General features: G+C 38.9%; 1 protein-coding gene across 1 annotated transcript; it reads left to right on the top strand.

Moving 5' to 3' along the window:
* Positions 1 to 30: 30 nt before the first annotated feature.
* Positions 31 to 17,830, top strand: LOC115283442 (tRNA wybutosine-synthesizing protein 2 homolog; the record flags this gene model as incomplete). Its single annotated transcript, XM_029929672.1, has 5 exons — positions 31 to 120; positions 295 to 461; positions 1,979 to 2,166; positions 16,719 to 16,733; positions 17,808 to 17,830. Coding segments are annotated over exons 2-5 (315 nt in total), but the record flags the coding sequence as incomplete, so codon positions are not given.
* Positions 17,831 to 17,833: the final 3 nt, after the last annotated feature.

Below are 17,833 nucleotides of genomic sequence, written 5' to 3'. Positions count from 1 at the left end.
GCCGGGCACACACATGGCTCCTCCCCTGGCGTCATTCCGTCAGCAGCAGCGCTCTGTCCACGAGAGCACTAACCCCTCCCGGCTGGGCTGTTGCCTGAGGCTAACTCCGTTCCAACCTAGGTTTGTGCCGGCCAGATTAACTTGAAGGAAGGCTTTTATTCTGTAGAGTTCCTTATTATTCGTATTTTCTTGCACCGACATGAGGAATCATCGACCACAATAAAGATGGCGGCAGCCGCTTTACTATGGTAACGGGGAAGTCATTTGGTAACAACCTTGGCACTTTTATTTTAGATCCGCCCTATTGGGGAAAGGAAGTGCTTGGTCCCGCCCCAGCGGCGTTCCTGTTTTGCAAAAGCTGGAGTGTGCAGTATGAGGAAAGAGAGTCGCGGCAGTCTAGGGAATGAGAGAACGAGGAGCACTCAACTTCAAGGCGGCAACATAGCTAAAGGGAAGAAGAGGTAAAGGGAGAACCGATCCCTGTCTGCTCTTGTGTAGCCCCTGGGCTCCCTGTGCGTGGTGGTGGTGAGGGGGCAAGGTGGCAGAGGGCGTGGGCTTATAAGAAAAGATCATTGACTGTACTCAGCAATGGGCTAAAGCATGATTTGAACTCAGATCCCTTTGGCTCGGAGACTGAACGCTTAACTGCTGTAGCTATTGCCTCCCAGTATAACTGAGGGAATATGAATGGCTCCAATTTATTACCATTTTTGGAACCAAACTTCGAGCATTTGACCTGGTGATGGTGGGTCAGTGGCTCATAACAATGGACCACCCAAGAATATGTTGAGGCACCTGTAGCCAGGGGCTTGTGCTGTCATCAGTTTTTGTGGAGAATGGATTTTTGGTTCTTTCACTTCATTAACCAGCCCTACGCTACTGGTTATATAAGAGCTGTGTGCAAGAGATATTTCCTAAACTTTTGCTTTTGTATATTTGAGTTTCATTTATAGGCCATATACTGGTGACCGCAGCCTCAGTGCCTGTGGTGCCTGTTGTCCCTTGGAGTCTTTTTCCTTCACTGCAACACTCCCAGAATGACATATATCTTTAGCCAATAGGCTATAGCAAGATGAAGACAGAAGCTAGAGTGTCTGATGCAGTTATAGGTGTTATAATTGAACTTCAGCAATATAGGTGCAGTATGAAGCGGTGGGGGGGGCAAACTAGGAAAGATGCAGTTCTACATAAATGGGACTATACATAGGATAAGTGTTATTTATGGGCATTGCACAGAAGAGAAAGGGTACATGGTGGAGAATCAAAGAATTTGGGCAACTCCAGTCAAGATTTGTGGGCATTGGCAGAAAGTTTTGTCAAAAAAATCTTGAGTTCATATTTAGTCCTGTGGATGATACTAAGAATCTTGGATGAGGTATAAGTAAAGCAAGCAAAAACATTCAAGAACGTGAGGGCACAGAGACTTGGCCATAGAAGGTCAAAATTCCAAAGTTGGAGTAAGTACTGCTTCATGTTTGACAAACATTTAAAGCTCCTCAAAGAGCCATGGAATAAAATCCTTCATTGGTCCTCCAGGGACTGTCTGAAAAGGCAGCAACTCCTGAGTATACATTACATTGCATGAAAAAGATTTCAGATGGCACTGTAGCATTACCCATGTTAGGAGAAATTCTCAGTGAGCAGCACCTGCAAAGGAAACTTGGGGCTCTCAGAGAGCATGTAAATGCTGACACACATCTTGCTCAGTATCTGGGTGTAGGTTCCAGTTGGCTTGCTTTCCAGAAAGAAACATTTTTCTAAGTTTTGCACTACTGCATCATCACACAAGTTCTAAAGCAATACCTGTACTTTCTATCAGTACTTGAGGGTTCAGCTCTGAAGCTACAATGTAGAGAATTGTGCAGTCTATCAAAGCTGATCATTGTGGTCTTTTGATTTTAGGATTTTCATCTTTCATCTAATTTCTTTTATTCTCAATTGATGCTCAATGACTACATTTCCTCTATTTGTTTCCTAGAATCCAGAAGGTTCGAGATTGTTTACCTGCTTACGGGCTGCCTTATGATGTACATTGCTTGGTAGCAAGCCAGGGAGTTAGACGGTCAACTGAATTGGAGGAAGATTTTCCTTGTTTTGGGCAATGGCATAGTGACCTCTTGCTGCTGAATGAGGACTGCTTCCCAACCAAGCATTGGGGAAAGCTGGGTAAGAGGAAGAAGTCTCTGAGTTTTTTCTTTAGAATCCAATCAAGCTTGTATAAAACTTATATTTTTGGGGGGGCTTGTTCTGTTTTAGAACCAGAATTCTGGGAGACTGTTGCATTGACCTGTGGAATCCAGAGTTTAGCAAAACGAAGGTGGCTATCACTGTACCACACTTAATCTCCAACAATGTGCCGCTGAGTGAGCATGCCTAGATAGAACATGTGGATAATGGAATCAGATTGGGGTAAACAGGGTGATAATGATTACAAAATGCTAGTATTTGTGAAGTGCCATATAGGTTACAGAGCTTTTCTACATAGATTGTACTTCAGTCTCACAAAACCGGGAAGATTGTTTTAGTGTGCTCTATATATTTGCTATCGTGGCAAAGTATATGTAACAAAATTTACCATTTTAACCATTTTTAAGTGTACAAATCAGTGACATTAAGTATATTCACATTGTGCAACCATCATCATTATCCATCTCCATAACTTCTTTATTTTCCTAAACAGAAAGTCTATACCACTAAACGTTAAAGCCCCATTCTCACCTCCCACCAGACCCTGGCAGCCATCATGCTACTTTTTGTGTCTATAAATTTGACTACTTTAGGGTGCCTTGTGTAAGTGGAATCTTAATACTATTTTTCCTTTTGTAACTGGCTTATTTTTACTTAGCATAGTGTCTTCAAAGTTCATCCATGTTTTAGCATGTGCCAGAATTTCCTTCCATTTTAAGGCTGAATAATATTCCATTGTCTGTACCAAAATTTGTTTATTCATTCATCCTTTTATGGACACTTGGGTCACTTCCATATTTTGGCTATCATAAATAATGTCGCTATGAACACAGGACTACAAATACATATTTTGTTTAAGTTCCTGCTTTAAATTCTTTTGGGTATATATCCAGAAGTGTAATTGCTAGATCACGTGGTAATTCTATGTTTAAGTTTTTTGAGGAACTACCATATCATTTGCCACAGAGGCTGTACCATTTTACATTCCCATCAGCAAGGTATAAGGGTTTCCATTTCATCCTCACCAATATTTATTTGTTTATTTCTTTTTGGAGTGATAGCCAACTAATATGTGTGAAGTGGTATTCCATTGTGGTTTTGATTTGCATTCTGCTACTATCTTGGAAAACATGTTCTCCTCTCATGCGTGTCTCCTTTATTTTCACTCAGAACACTTTGCTTCTCACATTTCTGGTTGCCAAATGTGTGGGAGTTTTTCCTTACAGCAAGCAATTCTCTGCAACACTAACTGGATGTCCTATAATTTAACTCAATTCTGACACTGGAAATAGTGTCAGATTCCCACAGGTTAAGGGCTCAATCCCACAAGACTGCCCCACCTCCCTTCAGATGTCAGTTGCAAGTTTAGGTGTCACCCATGCTTCTCACTAATGGGCTATATACTTGGGTTCAGTTAATTTGCTAGAGCAGCTCACAGACCTCAGGAAAACAGTTGCTAATATTTACTAGTTTATTAAAGGATATGATAAAGGAGACAGATGAACAGCCATGTGAAGAGACATGTAGGGTGAAGTCCGGGAAGGTCCTGAGTGCAGGAGCTTCTGTCCTTGTGGAGTTGGGATGTGTGACCCTATTGGTATATGGATGTGTTCACCTATCTGGAAGCTCTGTAAACTCCCTACTTACTTTTGGGAATTTTATGAAGGCTTCATCACTTAGGCAAGGTCAGTCATTAACTCCATTTCCAGCCTCACTTCCCCCTCTGGGGGATGGTCATGGTGGGGCTGACAATTCCAACATCTACTTACAGCTTGGTTATTTGGTGACCAGCCCCCATCCAGGAGGCCACACAAGGTTGCCTCATTATGGCAAAAGGTGCTCGTAATGTTCTTACCACTTAGGAATTTACAAGGGACATAGGAGCCCTGTATCAGGGATGGCATCAAAAACCAAATATTGGAATAAGAGACACTCCTTGTGTTTTTATCACTTCTAAATTAAATTATGAATCAGGTGCAGAGATCTGTATGTGTATTTTCTATTTTCTCCTACCTAGCGATGAGTGAGGTTGAACATCTTTTCTTTTTTTTTAATGTTTTTTTATTTTATTTTTGAACGACAGAGAGAGAGACAGCGCGAGCAGGGGAGGGTCAGAGAGAGAGGGAGACACAGAATCCGAAGCAGGCTCCAGGCTCTGAGCTGTCAGCACAGAGCCCAACGCGGGGCTCAAACCCACAAACCTTGAGATCATGACCTGAGCTGAAGCCAGACGCTTAACCGACTGAGCCATCCAGGCGCCCCGAACATCTTTTCAAGTGCTGTTGGCCACTTATATATCTTTTCTGGAGAAATGTATATTTGAATCCTTTTCTTATTTTTTTAAAATTTAATGTTTAGTTAGAATATAGTGCAATATTAGTTTCAGGAGGAGACTTAAGTGATTTGTCACATACAACAGCCAGTGCTCCTAACAGGTGCCCTCTTTAATACCCATCACCCGTCTAGCCCATTCCTCATCCACCTCTTTTCATCAACTTTCAGTTTGTTCTCTATAATTAAGAGCCTTTTGTAGCTTGTTTCCCTCTCTCATCTTCCCTTCTCCCTTTCCATATGTTCATTTGTTTTGTTTCTTAAATTCCACATGTGAGTGAAATCATGATATTTGTTTTTCTCTGATTGACTTCACTTCGCATAGTACATTCTAGCTTCATTCATGTCATTGTAAATCCCAAGATTTATTCTATTTTGATAGCTGAGTAATATCCCATTGTATAGATACACCACATCTTTATCCATTTATCAGTCAGTGGACATTTGGGCTCTTCATATTTTGGCTCTTGTTGATAATGCTTCCATAAACATTGGTGTGCATGTATACCCTAAAATTAGTATTTATGTAACCTTTGGGTAAATACTAATAGTTCAATTGCTGGATTGTAGGGTAGTTCTATTTTTTTTTTTTTTTTTGAGGAACCTCCATAATGTTCTCGAGAGTGGCTGCACTAGTTTGCATTCCTACCATTAGTGCAAGACAGTTCCCCTTTTTCTGCATCCTTGCCAACACCTGTTGTTTATTGGGTTGTTAATTTTAGCCATTCTGACAGGTGTGAGGTGGTAGCTCATTGTGGTTTTGATTTGTATTTCCCTGATGATGAGTGATATTGAGCATATTTCATGTGTTAGCCATCTGGACGTCTTCTTTGGAAAAGTGTCTATTCATGTCTTCTGCCCATTTTTCTTTTCTTTTTTTATTTTTATTTTGAGAGAAAGAGACTGCAAGTGGAGGCGGGAGGGCACAGAGAGAGGAAGAGAGAGAATCTTAAGCAGGGTCCATGCTGTCATCATGGAGCCTGATATGGGGCTCGTTCTCATGACCATGAGAGCATAGCCTGAGTGGAAATCAAGAGTCAGACACATAACCGACTGAGTCACCCCAGCGCCCCTGCCTGTTTCTTAATAGTTATTTGCTTTTTGGGTGTTTTGATAAGTTCTTCATAGATTTTAGATGCTAACCCTTTTTTTAGGTATGTCATTTACAAATATCTTCTCTCATTCTGTAGGTTGTCTTTTCGTTTTATTAATTGTTTTCTGAGCTGTGCAGAAGCTATTTATCTTGATGAAGTCTTAATGGTGCATATTTGCTTTTGTTTACCTTGTTCCTCGTGATGTGTCTAAGTAGGGAGTTGCTGCAGCTGAAGTCAAACAGGTTGCTGCCTGTGTTCTCCTCTAGGATTTTGATGGTTTTCTATCCCACATGTAGGTCTTTCATCCATTTTAATTAATTTTTGTGTATGGTATAAGAAAATGGTTTAGTTTCATTCTTCTACATGTTGCGCTCTAGTTTTTCCAAAACCATTTGTGGAAGAGACTGTCTTTTTTCCACTGGATATTCTTTCCTGCTTTGTCGAAAATGAGTTGACCATATAGTTGTAGGTCCATTTATGGATTTTCTATTCTGTTCCATTGATCTATGTGTCTGTTTTTGTGCCAGTACTATATTGTCTTCATGACTAAAGCTTTGTAATAGAGCTTGAAATCTGGAGTCATGATGCCTCTAGTTTAGTTTTTCCTTTACAGAATTGCTTTGGCTATTTGGGGTATTTTGTGGTTCTATACAAATTTTAGGTTTGTTTGTTCTAGCTCTGTGAGAAATGCTGGTGGTATTTTGATAGGGATTGCACTAAATGTGTAGATTGCTTTGGGTAGTATTGATATTTTAACAATTTGTTGTTCCAATCCATGAACATGGAACACTTTTCCATTTCTTTCTATCCTCTTCAATTTCTTACATAGGTCTTCTATAGTTTTCAGAGTGCAAATCTTTTACCTCTTGGGTTAAGTTTATTCCTAGGTATCTAATTGTTTTTGGTGCAATTGCAAATGGGATTGATTCCTTGATTTCATTTTCTGCTGCTTCATTATTGGTGTATAGAAATGCAATAGATTTCTGTGACTTTGCTGAATTCATGTATTAATTCTAGCAGTGTTTTGGTGGGATCTTTTGAATTTTCTGCATAGAGGATCTGCATTTTCGTCTGAAAATAGTGGAAGTTTGAATTCTTCCTTGCTAATTTGGATGCCTTTTATTTCTTTTTGTTGTCTGATTGCTGAGGCTAAGACTTTCAGTACTGTGTTAAATAATAATGGTGAGAGTGGACATCCTTGCTTGTTCCTAACCATAGGGGAAAGGCACTCAGTTTTCCCCACTGAGAACAATATGAGCTGTGTGTCTTTCGTATATGGCCTTTATGATGTTGAGGTATATTTCATCTATCCCTACTTTGTTGAAGGTTTTAATCAAGAATGGATGCTGTATTTTGTCAAATGCTCTTTTTCTGCATTTATCGACAGGATCATATGCTTCTTATCCTTTTATTAATGTGTTATATCATGTTGATTGATTTGCAACTATTGATCCAACCCTGTATATAGCCCAGTAATAAATCCCACTTGATCATGGTAAGTCATTCTTTTAATGTACAGTTGAATTTGATTTGCTAATATTTTATTGGAAAATTTTACATCTGTGTTCATCAGGGATATTGGCCTGTAACTCTTCTTTTTAGTGGAATTTCTGTCTGGTTTTGGAGTCAAGGTAATGCCTGCTTTGTAGAATAAGTTTGGACGTTTTCCTTCCATTTCTGTCTTTTGAAACAGTTTGAGAAGAATAGGTATTAATTCTTCATTTAAATGTCTGCTAGAACTCCTCTGGGAAGCCATCAGGCCTAGGACTTTTGTTTGTTGGGAGATTTTTGATTACTGTTTCAGATTCTTTGTTGGTTATGGGTCTGTTCCGATTTTCTGTTTCTTCCTATTTCAGTTTTGGTAGTTTGCAATCTTTGAGGAATATTTCCATTTCTTCGGGTTTGCCCAGTTGGCATATGATTTTTCATAGTATTCTCTAATAATTGTTTGTATTTCTGTGGTGGTGGTTGTGACCTCACCTTTTTCATTCGTGATTGTATTTCTTTGGGTCCTCTTTTCTTTTTGAGAAGTCTAACTAGGGGTTTACTAGGGGTTTATCAATTTTGTTTATTCTTTCAAAAACCTAGCTCTTAGTTTCGTTGATGTATTCTGTTCTTTTGGATTTTGTATCACTTATATCTGCTCTGTTCTTTAGTATTTTTCCCTTCTGCTGCCTTTAGGCTTTATTTGTTCCTTTAGGTGTAAGGTTAGGTTGTGTATTTGAGACCAGTCTTGCTTCCTGAGATAGGCCTGTATTGCAATATACTTCCCTCTTAGGATTGCCTTTGCTGCATCTCAAAGGTTTAGGACTGTGGTGTTTTCATTTGCTTCCATGTATTTAATTTTTTATTTAATTTCCTGGTTAACAAGATTATTCTTTTTTTTAATGTTTATTTATTTTTGAGAGAGAGAGAGAGAGCGAGAGCGAGAGCGCACAGGCAGGATTGGGGCTGAGAGGGAGGGAGGCAGAGGATCTGAAGCAGGCTCTATTCTGACAGCAGAGAGCCTGATGCAGGGCTCAAACTCAGGAACTGTGAGATCATGACCTGAGCTGAAGTCAAATGCTTAACCCACTGAGTCACCTAGGCGACCCAACCTATTCATTCATTAGTAGGGTGTTTTTTAACCTCTTATGTATTTAAGGGCTTTCCAATTTTTTTCTTGTGGTTTACTTCAAGTTTCATAGCATTGTGGTCTGAAAATACACATGACATAATCTCGGTCCTTTTGTATTTGTTGAGGGCTGACTTGTAACTCAGTATGTGATCTCTTTTGGAGAATGCTCTGTGTGCACTCGAGAAGAATGTATATTCTGCTGCTTTAGGATGAAATGTTCTGAATATATCTGTTAAGTCCATCCAGTCTGGTGTATCATGCAAAGCCATTGTTTCCTTGTTGATACTCTGCTTAGCTAATTGGTCCATTGCTGTAAGTAGGGTGCTAAAGTCCTCTACTATTATTATTATCAAAGAGTTTGTTTATGTTTGTTATTAATTGATTTATATATTTTCGTGTGCCAACTTAGGGGTATTAATATTCACAATCGTTAGATCTTCTTAATGGATAGACCCCTTAATTATTATATCATGCCTGTCATCTCTTGTTACAGTGTTTGTTTTAAAATCTAGTTTTCTCAGGGCACCTGGTTGGCTCCATCTGTTAAGTGTCCAACTTCAGCTTAAGTCATGATATTGTGGTTCGTGGGTTGGAGCCCTATGGCGAGCTTTGTGCTGACAGCCCAGGGCCTGGAGCCTGCTTCAGATCCTTTTCTCCCTATCTCTCTTTGCCTTCCCCACTCATGCTCTGTTGTTGCTCTCTCTCTAAAAATAAATAAACATTAAAAATTTTTTAAAATCTAGTTTATCTGATACAAGTATGGGTACTCCAACTTTCTTTCTATGTCCATTAGCATGTTAGATTGTTCTCCATCCCCTCACTTTCAATCTAAACATGTCTTTAGGTCTGAAATGAATGTCTTGTAGGCAGCATATAGATGAATCTTGTTTTCTTATCCATTCTGATACCCTGTGTCTTTTGTTTGGAACATTTAGTCCATTTACATTCAGAGTCATTATTGAAAGATGTGAATTTAGTGCCATTGTTTTGCCTATAGAGTTGGTGGTTTTGGTGATGTTTCCTGGTACTCTCTAGTCTTTGTTGCTTTTGGCTTTTTTCTTCCCGCTCAAAGAGTCCTCCCTTAAAATTTCATGTATGGCTGGTTTAGTGGTCATGAACTTAGTTTGTGTTTCTCTGAGAAACTCATTATTTCTCTTTCTATTGTGAATGATGGCCATTCTGGAGAAAGACTTCTTGGCTGCCTATTTTCCACATTCAGCATATTGAATATATCCTGCCATTCCTTTCTGGCCTGTTAGGGTTCTGTGGACAGATCTGCTGTGAACTTGATCTGTCTACACTTTTAGGTTAAGGACTTTCCCTTGCTACTTTCAGAATCCTTTCCTTGTCTATAGTTTGTGAATTTGACTATGATATGCCTTGGCAATGGTCAGCTTTTGTTGAAATTAATGGGAGTTCTCTGTGCTTCCGTTCTTCCCCAGATTAGGGAAGTTTTCTGCTATAATTTGTTAAAAAATGTCCCTTTTTCTTTCTCTTCATCTTCTGGGACTCCTATGATATAAATGTTATTACATTTTAGTCGCTGAGTTCTGTAATCCTACTGTTGTGATCCATGATTTCCTTTCACTCTTCTTTTTAGCTTAATTATTTTCCATTTTTATCTTCTCTGTCACCGATTTGCTCCTCTACTTCGTCCATCCTCATTTTTATGGCCCATATTTGGGTTTGCTTCTTGGCTATAGCATTTTTAACTTTGCCTGACTAGATTTTACTTCTTTTATCTTTGAAGTAAGGGATTTTCTAGTTTCTTTTCTGTGTTTTTCAAGCCCAGCTATTATCTTATAATCATTGGTTTAAATTCTAGTTCAGACATCTTATTTATGTTTGTATTGATTAAATTCCTGGCTGTGAGATTTACTTCCTATTCTTTCTTTTGGAGTGAATTTCTCCATCTTGTCATTTTGTCCAGAAAAGAAAAGAAGAAAGAATAAAAACAAACAAACAAAAACACTATATCCTGCATGTCTTTTAGTCTGCTTGTAAAGAGAATCTAGAGCCAAATATAAACAAATGAATAAAATAAAATGAAAGTTAAAAAATAAAATATATATAAATGAAAAATATGAAGTGAAATAAATGAAATAATAATTTAAGAAATTGAAGAATAAAAGTTAAAAGAAAACTAGATCCTGTTTCCTCTGGAGCTAATGCTTAGCAGCACTCTATGATTGGTAGACTTGGCACGAGTGAATTTTCTGTGCTAGCCTTCTAAGGGAGAGGCCTGTTGCATTGATTCTCAGGTGGACCTGCCCTAGTGGAGATGCAGCTGCAGGACTCAGGGGCATGGGGCTTGGTGTAAATTGTGTTTCCTAATCTGGGTACTTCCCTAATCTGGATGCTTCCTGGCCAGCTCACCGGTGCTGTTTCGCTCCCTGAGGACTTTCAGTGCTGGCGATTGGGATGAATGTGGCGGCGCCCCTCCCTCTAGCCCTGGAGCTGGAAGTTCACATCCTGCAATCTTCACAGAAGAGCAACCAATCACCCCTTTTGTGTTCCTGGGTTCCATCAGAACCCTGCGTTCACCCTACCTGTTCCAAGCTTTTTTGTGTCAGGCGTGAGACTGAGTTTCAGATCACCAAATTTTAGGGACTTCCATGGCATGGACCTGTGCTGTTCCTCTGGGGGAGGATCTTGGGGCACTTTTGCCATTTGCCAGCCATGCAAGTAGGGTGGTTTTCACAGCTATGCAGCTGTTTTGAACCATGCAGCCGTTCAGAGTTTATGGTAAAACAGAGCAGAAAGCTGGCACCCTGGCTTGCTGCCCTCAGCTGGAATCCCAGCTCCTATGCCTGGAAACAAAGCAGCACGTTGGTACCAGCCATCCTTCTTGTGACCCAGTGGATCCTCAGATCAGCTTGTCAGTCCTGGGATTTTGCCCCACTTCGCTACCTGAGCACGTTTAAGCCGACTTATCCCTTGTCAGATACAATTTGCAAATAATTTTTCCCACTTTGTATGTAGCCTTTTCTCTGTTGATAGTGTCCTTTGAAGCACAAAAGATTTTACTTCTGATGGAGTCTAACTTATCTTTTTATTTGTGGCCTATGCATATGGTGTCATATCTAATACCTCTTTATCAAATCCAATGTCATGAAACTTTTTTCCTATGTTTTCTTAGAAGAAACTTAGAAGTTTCATAGGTGTAGCTGTTACATTTAGGTCTTTGATCTAACTTGAGATAATTTTTGTATATAGTTTAAATTTTTTTTAATGTTTGTTGATTTTTTTGAGAGAGACAAAGACATAGTGTAAGTGGGGAGGGGCAGAGAGAAAGGGAGACACAGCATCCGAAGCAGGCTCGAGGCCCTGAGCTGTCAGCACAGAGCCTGATGGGGGCTCGAACCCATGAACTATGAGATCATGACCTGAGCTGAAGTCGGTCACTTAACCAGCTGAGTCACCCAGGCACCCGTTTTTGTATGTGGCTTAGATAAGGGTTCATCTTAATCCTTTTGCATGTGGATACCCATTTGTCTCAGCACTATTTGTTGGCAAGACTGCTTTTTTCCCATTGAGTTGTCTTGGCACCCTTGTTAAAGTCATTTAAACATAAATGTGAGTTTATTTCTGGCCTCTGGACTCTCTGTTCATTGATCTTCATGTCTGTCTTTATGCCAGTACCAAACTATTTGGATTATTGTAGTTTTGTAGTAAGTTTTGAAATGCGGAAGTGTGAGACCTCCAACTTTGTTCTTTTCCAAGATTATTGTGGCTCTTCAGAATCCCTTAAGATTCCATATGAATTTTATGATGGATTTTTCTATCTCTGCGAAAATGTCATTGGGATTTTACTAGGGAGTGCTCTGAATTTGTAGGTCACTTTCAGTGGTGTTACCATCAGAAGAGTATCGAATCTTCCAACTCAATAACATGAGATGTCTTTCTGTTTATTTATGTATTCCTTAATTTCTTTCAGAATCCTTTTGTAGATTTTAGCATTTTTTAAAAAAATAAATGTTTGTTTTTGAGAGAGAGAGCGAGCGAGCGATCGTGAGTGGAGCAGGGGCAGAGAGAGAGGGAGACACAGAATCGGAAGCAGGCTCCAGGCTCTGAGCTGTCAGCACAGAGCCGGATGCAGGGCTCAAACTCACAGACTGTGAGATCTTGAACTGAGCTGAAATCAGATGCATAACCGACCGAGCCACCCAGGTACCACTGTAGTTTTTTAGCATTAAGGGCACTTCCTCTGTTAAGTTTACTCTTCTTTAAAAATGTCTACATGTAATTTTATTGAAGTAAAATTAACATACAGTGTTATGAGTTTCAGCAATACAGTATAATGATTCAACAGTGATGTACATTATTCTTCCTATCAAGATAAGTTTACTCTTTCTTAAAAAATATTTGTTTTTTGGGGGGGCACCTGGGTGGCTCAGTCAGTTAAGCATCCGACTTTGGCTCAGATCATGATCTCACCGCTTGTGAGTTCGATCCCCGCGTCAGGCTCTGTGCTGACAGCTCAGAGCCCGGAGCCTGCTTTGGATTCTGTGTCTCCCTCTCTCTTTGCCCCTTCCCCGCTCGCACTCTCTCTCTCATGAGAGAGAGGGACGCAAAACTTGAGAGACTATTGAATACTGAAAACGAACTGAGGGTTGAAGGGGAAGGGGGAGGAAGGAAAAGAGGTGGTGGTGATGGAGGAGGGCACTTGTGGGGAAGAGCACTGGGTGTTGTATGGAAACCAATTTGACAATAAACTATTTAAAAAATAAATAAAAAATGAGTAAATGTTTAAAAAACTTAGAAAAAATATTTGTTTTTGAAAGAGAGAGCACGCCTCAGTGGGAGATAGATAATCTGAAGCAGGTTCCAGGCTCTGAGCTGTCAGCACATAACCCAATGTGGGGCTCAAACTCAAACCATGAGACCATGACCTGAGCCTAAGTCAGATGTTTAACTGACTGAGCTACCCAAGATTAGTGTTCTCTTTTAACAAAATATTTTTTAGTGTTCATTCACATTAGAAAGAGAAAGAGAGACAGAGCATGAATTGGGGGAGGGCAAAGAGAGATGGAGACACAGAATCCAAAGCAGGCTCCAGGTTCTGAGTTGTCAGCACAGAGCCTGAAGCGGGGCTTGAACTCATGAGTTGTGAGTTCATGACCTAAGCTGAAGTCAGGTACGTAAACAACTAAGCCACTCAGTCACCTGTACCCCCCAGATAAGTATGCTCTTGATCCTCTTTATTTCACCCTTTCTCCCACTCATCTCCCCTTTGGCAACAGTTTTGTATTTAAGAGTTTGGTTTTTTGATGGTCTCTTTGATGGTTCATTTGTTTTGTGTCTTAAAATACACATATCAGTGAAATCATATGGCATTTGTCTTTCTCTGATTTATTTCACTTAGCCTTATACTCCCTAGGTCCATCAATATCGTGGCAAATGGTAAAATCTCATTTTTTATGGCTGAGTAATATTCCATTGTATGTATGTATGTGTATGTCTATATATGTATATATGCACACACACACACCACATCTTCTTCATCCAGTCATCTATATGGGGACACTTAGGTTGCATTCATATCTAGGCTATTGTAAATAATGCTCCAGTAAACGTAGGGGTGCATATATCTTTTCAAGTTAATGTTTTTATTTTCTTTGGGTAAATATCTGGTAGTGGAATTACTGGATCATATGGTAATTCTATTTCTAATTTTTTGAGGAAACGTCATACCATTTAACACAGTGGTTTCACCAATTTCCATCCCCATCAATGACACACAGGGCTTCCTTCTTTTCCACATTCTTGCTAAAACTTGTTATTTTTTGTGTTTTTGATTTTAGCTGTTCTGACAGGTGTGTGAGGTGATATCTCATTGTGGTTTTGATTTCTGTTTCCCTGATAATTAGTGATGTTGAGCATCTTTTCACGTGTCTATTGGATGTCTGTATATCTTCTTTGGAAAAATGTCTGTTCAGATCCTCTGCCCAAGTTTTTAATTGGATTCTTTGTTTTTGTGTTGTTGAGTTGTAGAAGTTCATTATATAATTTAGATGTTAGCTGTTTATTAGATATATCATGTGCAAATATCTTCTTCCATTCAGTAGGTTGTCTTTTTGTTTTGTTGATGTTTTCCTTCACTGTACAAAAGCTTTTTCTTTTGGTATAGTCCCAATAGATTAATTTTACTTTTGGTCCCTTGCTTGAGGAGGCAAATCTAGAAAAATGTTTCCTTGACTGATGTTAAAGATATTATTGCATATGTTTTCCTCTAGGTCTTTATGGTTTCAAGTCTCACATTTAGGTCTTTAGTCCATTTTGAGTATATTTTTGTGTATGGTGTTAGAAAGTGGTCCAGTTTCATTCCTTTGCATGTAGCTGTCCAGTTTTCTCAACACCATTTGTTGAAGAGACTGTCTTCTCCAATTGTATATTTTTTAAATAAAAATGTTTGTTTATTTACTTTTGTTTATTTCTTGTTGTTTATTTTGCAAGAGAGAGAGTGCATGTGCATGAGTGGGGTAGGAGCAGAGAGAGAGAGGGAGAGAGAGAATCTCAAGCAGGCTCCATGGATTCTCCCAATCCATGAGCATGGAATGTCTTTCCATTTCTTTGTGTAGTCTTATATTTCTTTCATCAGTGTTTTATAGTTTTCACAGTACAGGTTTTTTACTTCTTTGGTTAAGTTTATTCATGGGTATTTTATCCTTATTGGTACAATTGTAAATTGGATTGTTTTCTTAATTTTTTTGCTATTTTATTAGTATATGGAAACACAACAGATTTCTTTTATTTTTGTATCCTTAAACTTTACTGAATTCATTTATTATATCTTTTTTGGTGGAATTTTGAGGGTTTTCTATGTATAGTATCATGCAGTCTGTACATAGTGGCAGTTTTTACTTCTTCCTTAGCAAGTTGGATGGCTTTTATCCATTTCTTTTGTCTGATTGCTGTGTCTAGGACTTCAGTACTACATTCAGTGAAAATGATGGGAGTAGACATCCTTCTCCTCTTCCTGATCTTAGTGGAAAAGCTTTTAGCTTTTTATGATTGATTATGATGTTATCTGTGGGATTGTCATATAACATCTTTATCATGTTGAAGTTTGTTTTCTCTAAATTCTCTGTTGGGGCCCAGTAGGCCAAAAAACCTCCCGCAGAGCAACCTTTGACGGCACTGCCTCCGGAGCACAGGAGAGTCTATATAGTGACCATTGATGGCTATGCCTCGGGGCGCAGGAGAACTATTTGGGAAGTTGCAGAACAAGTTGAAAGCCTATGAAACAACATTTGGCCTCCTGGGCTGCACGTGTGGCTTCTGTTTAACCTGTCAACGATTCTCTCATTCCTTTGCAAAAGCAAAAAGGCATATACCTTTAGTTTTGAATCAACTTGGGTCAGTTAGTGACACCAGCTTTCCCTTACATTATTTCTGTTCCCAGCTCATTGCCTGCTGTTGGGGCAAACACAATCCTCTGTCTAAAATTAACTCCTTGAATGATAAGCATCTTGCCCAGACATAGCTGCTAAAGGGCCTTGAAGAAAAGAAGAGTCTTTGAGAGACAGACTCCCTCATTCTTGTTTTTTTACTTCTGTTCTCATGGCTGTTCTCTCTTCTGTGATAAAAAATGATACTTCCCAGAGCATGTTTTTACTTTTTCAAGGACCATAAACTATGTAATTATTAAAGGAAAAAAAATGTGTAATCCCTATGGCATAAAAAACACTGACTTTCTTAGTAAAGTGTGGCTTTACCACCATTCATGTTGTCTGTCTTCTTTCCTATAGATAGTTCGCCGACACCAACTCCCTACTCAGGGACCCTTAGACTGGGGTCCCCCGCAATTCTCTTTTTTGAGAGTTTTTATTCTAAATGGCTATGCTTTTTTTGGGCATTTGTTAAGATAAACATGATTTTTATCCTTTATTTTGTTAATATGGAGTTTCACATTGTATGGCTTGCAGATATTGAACCATCCTGGCATCCCTAGGATAAATCTTGTTTGATCATGGTGAATGAACCTTTTAATGTATTGTTGAATTTGGTTTGCTAACAATTTGTTCAGGATTTTTGCATCTTTGTCCATCAGAGGTACTGGTCTGTAAATTTTTTTGTAGTGTCTTTGTCTGGTTTTGGTATTAGGGCAGTTCTGATCTTATGGAATGAATTTGAAAATATTCCTTCCTCTTCTTTTTTCTTGGAAGAGTTTGTAAAAGGTGGGTATTAACTCTTCCATAAGTGTTTGGTAGAATTCACCTCTGAAGCCATCTGGTCCTGGACTTTTGTTTGCTGAGATTTTTTTTTAAATTACTGATTCAGTTTTGTTACTAGTAATTGGTTTGTTCAGATTATTCTATTTTGGAAGAGTATATATTTCTAGGCATGTATCATTTTTTTTGTGGTTGTCCAGTTTGTTGGCATATATATTTTGTCATAGTCTCTTATAATCATTTGTATTTCTCTGCTGATGGTTGTAACTTCTTTTTTTTTTTAAGTTGTTTATAACACTTCTTTATTTTTGACAGACAGAACACAAGCGGGTAAGGAGGAGAGAGAAGGAGACACAGAATTTGAAGCAAGCTCCAGGCTCTGAGCTGTCAGCACAAAGTTGAATGCGGGGCTCGAACTCACAGACTGCGAAATCATGACCTGAGCCGAAGTCAGATGCTTAACCAACTATGCCACTCAGATGCCCCAGTCGTAACCTCTTTAATTGCTGATTTTATTTGAGTTTTCTGTGTCTTTTTCTTAATGAGTCTGGCTAAAGGCTCATCAATTTTGTTTATCTTTTCAAATAACCAGCTCTCAGATCATGATATTTTTAATTGTTTTTAGGGGCTCTATTTCATATATAGTTGATCCTTGAACAGTATGAGAGTTAGGGACCCCAACTCCCTGCACAGTTTAAACTCTTCACACAGTTTTTGACTCCTGCATAACTTAACTAATAGCCTGCTGTTGACTGGAAGCCTTACTGAGAACACAAACCATTGATTAACACATATTTTATATGTATGTATTCTGTTCTCATAATAAAGTAAACTAGAGAAAAATGTTATTAAGAATATTATAAGGGAGAGAACATACATTTACAGTGCTGTACTTTATAAAACAAAATCTGCGTGTAGCTGGCCCCGCTCAATTGAAACCCTTGTTGAAGGATCAACTCTCTTTTTGCTCTGATCTTTATTTTTTCCTTTTTTATGCTACTTTGAGCTTTTTTGTGGTTCTTTTTATTGTTCCTTTAGGTATGTTAGATTATTGGAGATTTTTCTTATTTGTTGAAGTAATTCTTGTATTGCGATAATTTTCTCTCTTAAGACTGCTTAAGAGAACATGGCATGAGCTGAAGTCAGATGCTTAATCGACTGAGCCACCTGTGGTTCATCTTGTTTGGGGGCTCTCTGAGTTTGCTGGGCCTGGATGTCTTTTTCCTTCCCCAGCTTAGGGAAATTTCAGCTATTATTTTTTCAGATAAGTTTTCTGCTGTCTTTTCTCTATCTTTTCCTTCTGGGACCTCTCTAAAGTGAATGTTAGTATGCTGGATATTTTCTCAGAAGTCCCTTAACCTACCCTTATTTTTTAAATTAAAATTTATTTTTATTATTTTTAAGTAGGCGCCACACCTAGCATGGAGCCC

The sequence above is a fragment of the Suricata suricatta genome, chromosome X (genome assembly GCF_006229205.1).
Source record: "Suricata suricatta isolate VVHF042 chromosome X, meerkat_22Aug2017_6uvM2_HiC, whole genome shotgun sequence".
Taxonomy (NCBI): Eukaryota; Metazoa; Chordata; class Mammalia; order Carnivora; family Herpestidae; genus Suricata; species Suricata suricatta.
This window is presented reverse-complemented; position numbering and strand designations above follow the sequence as displayed.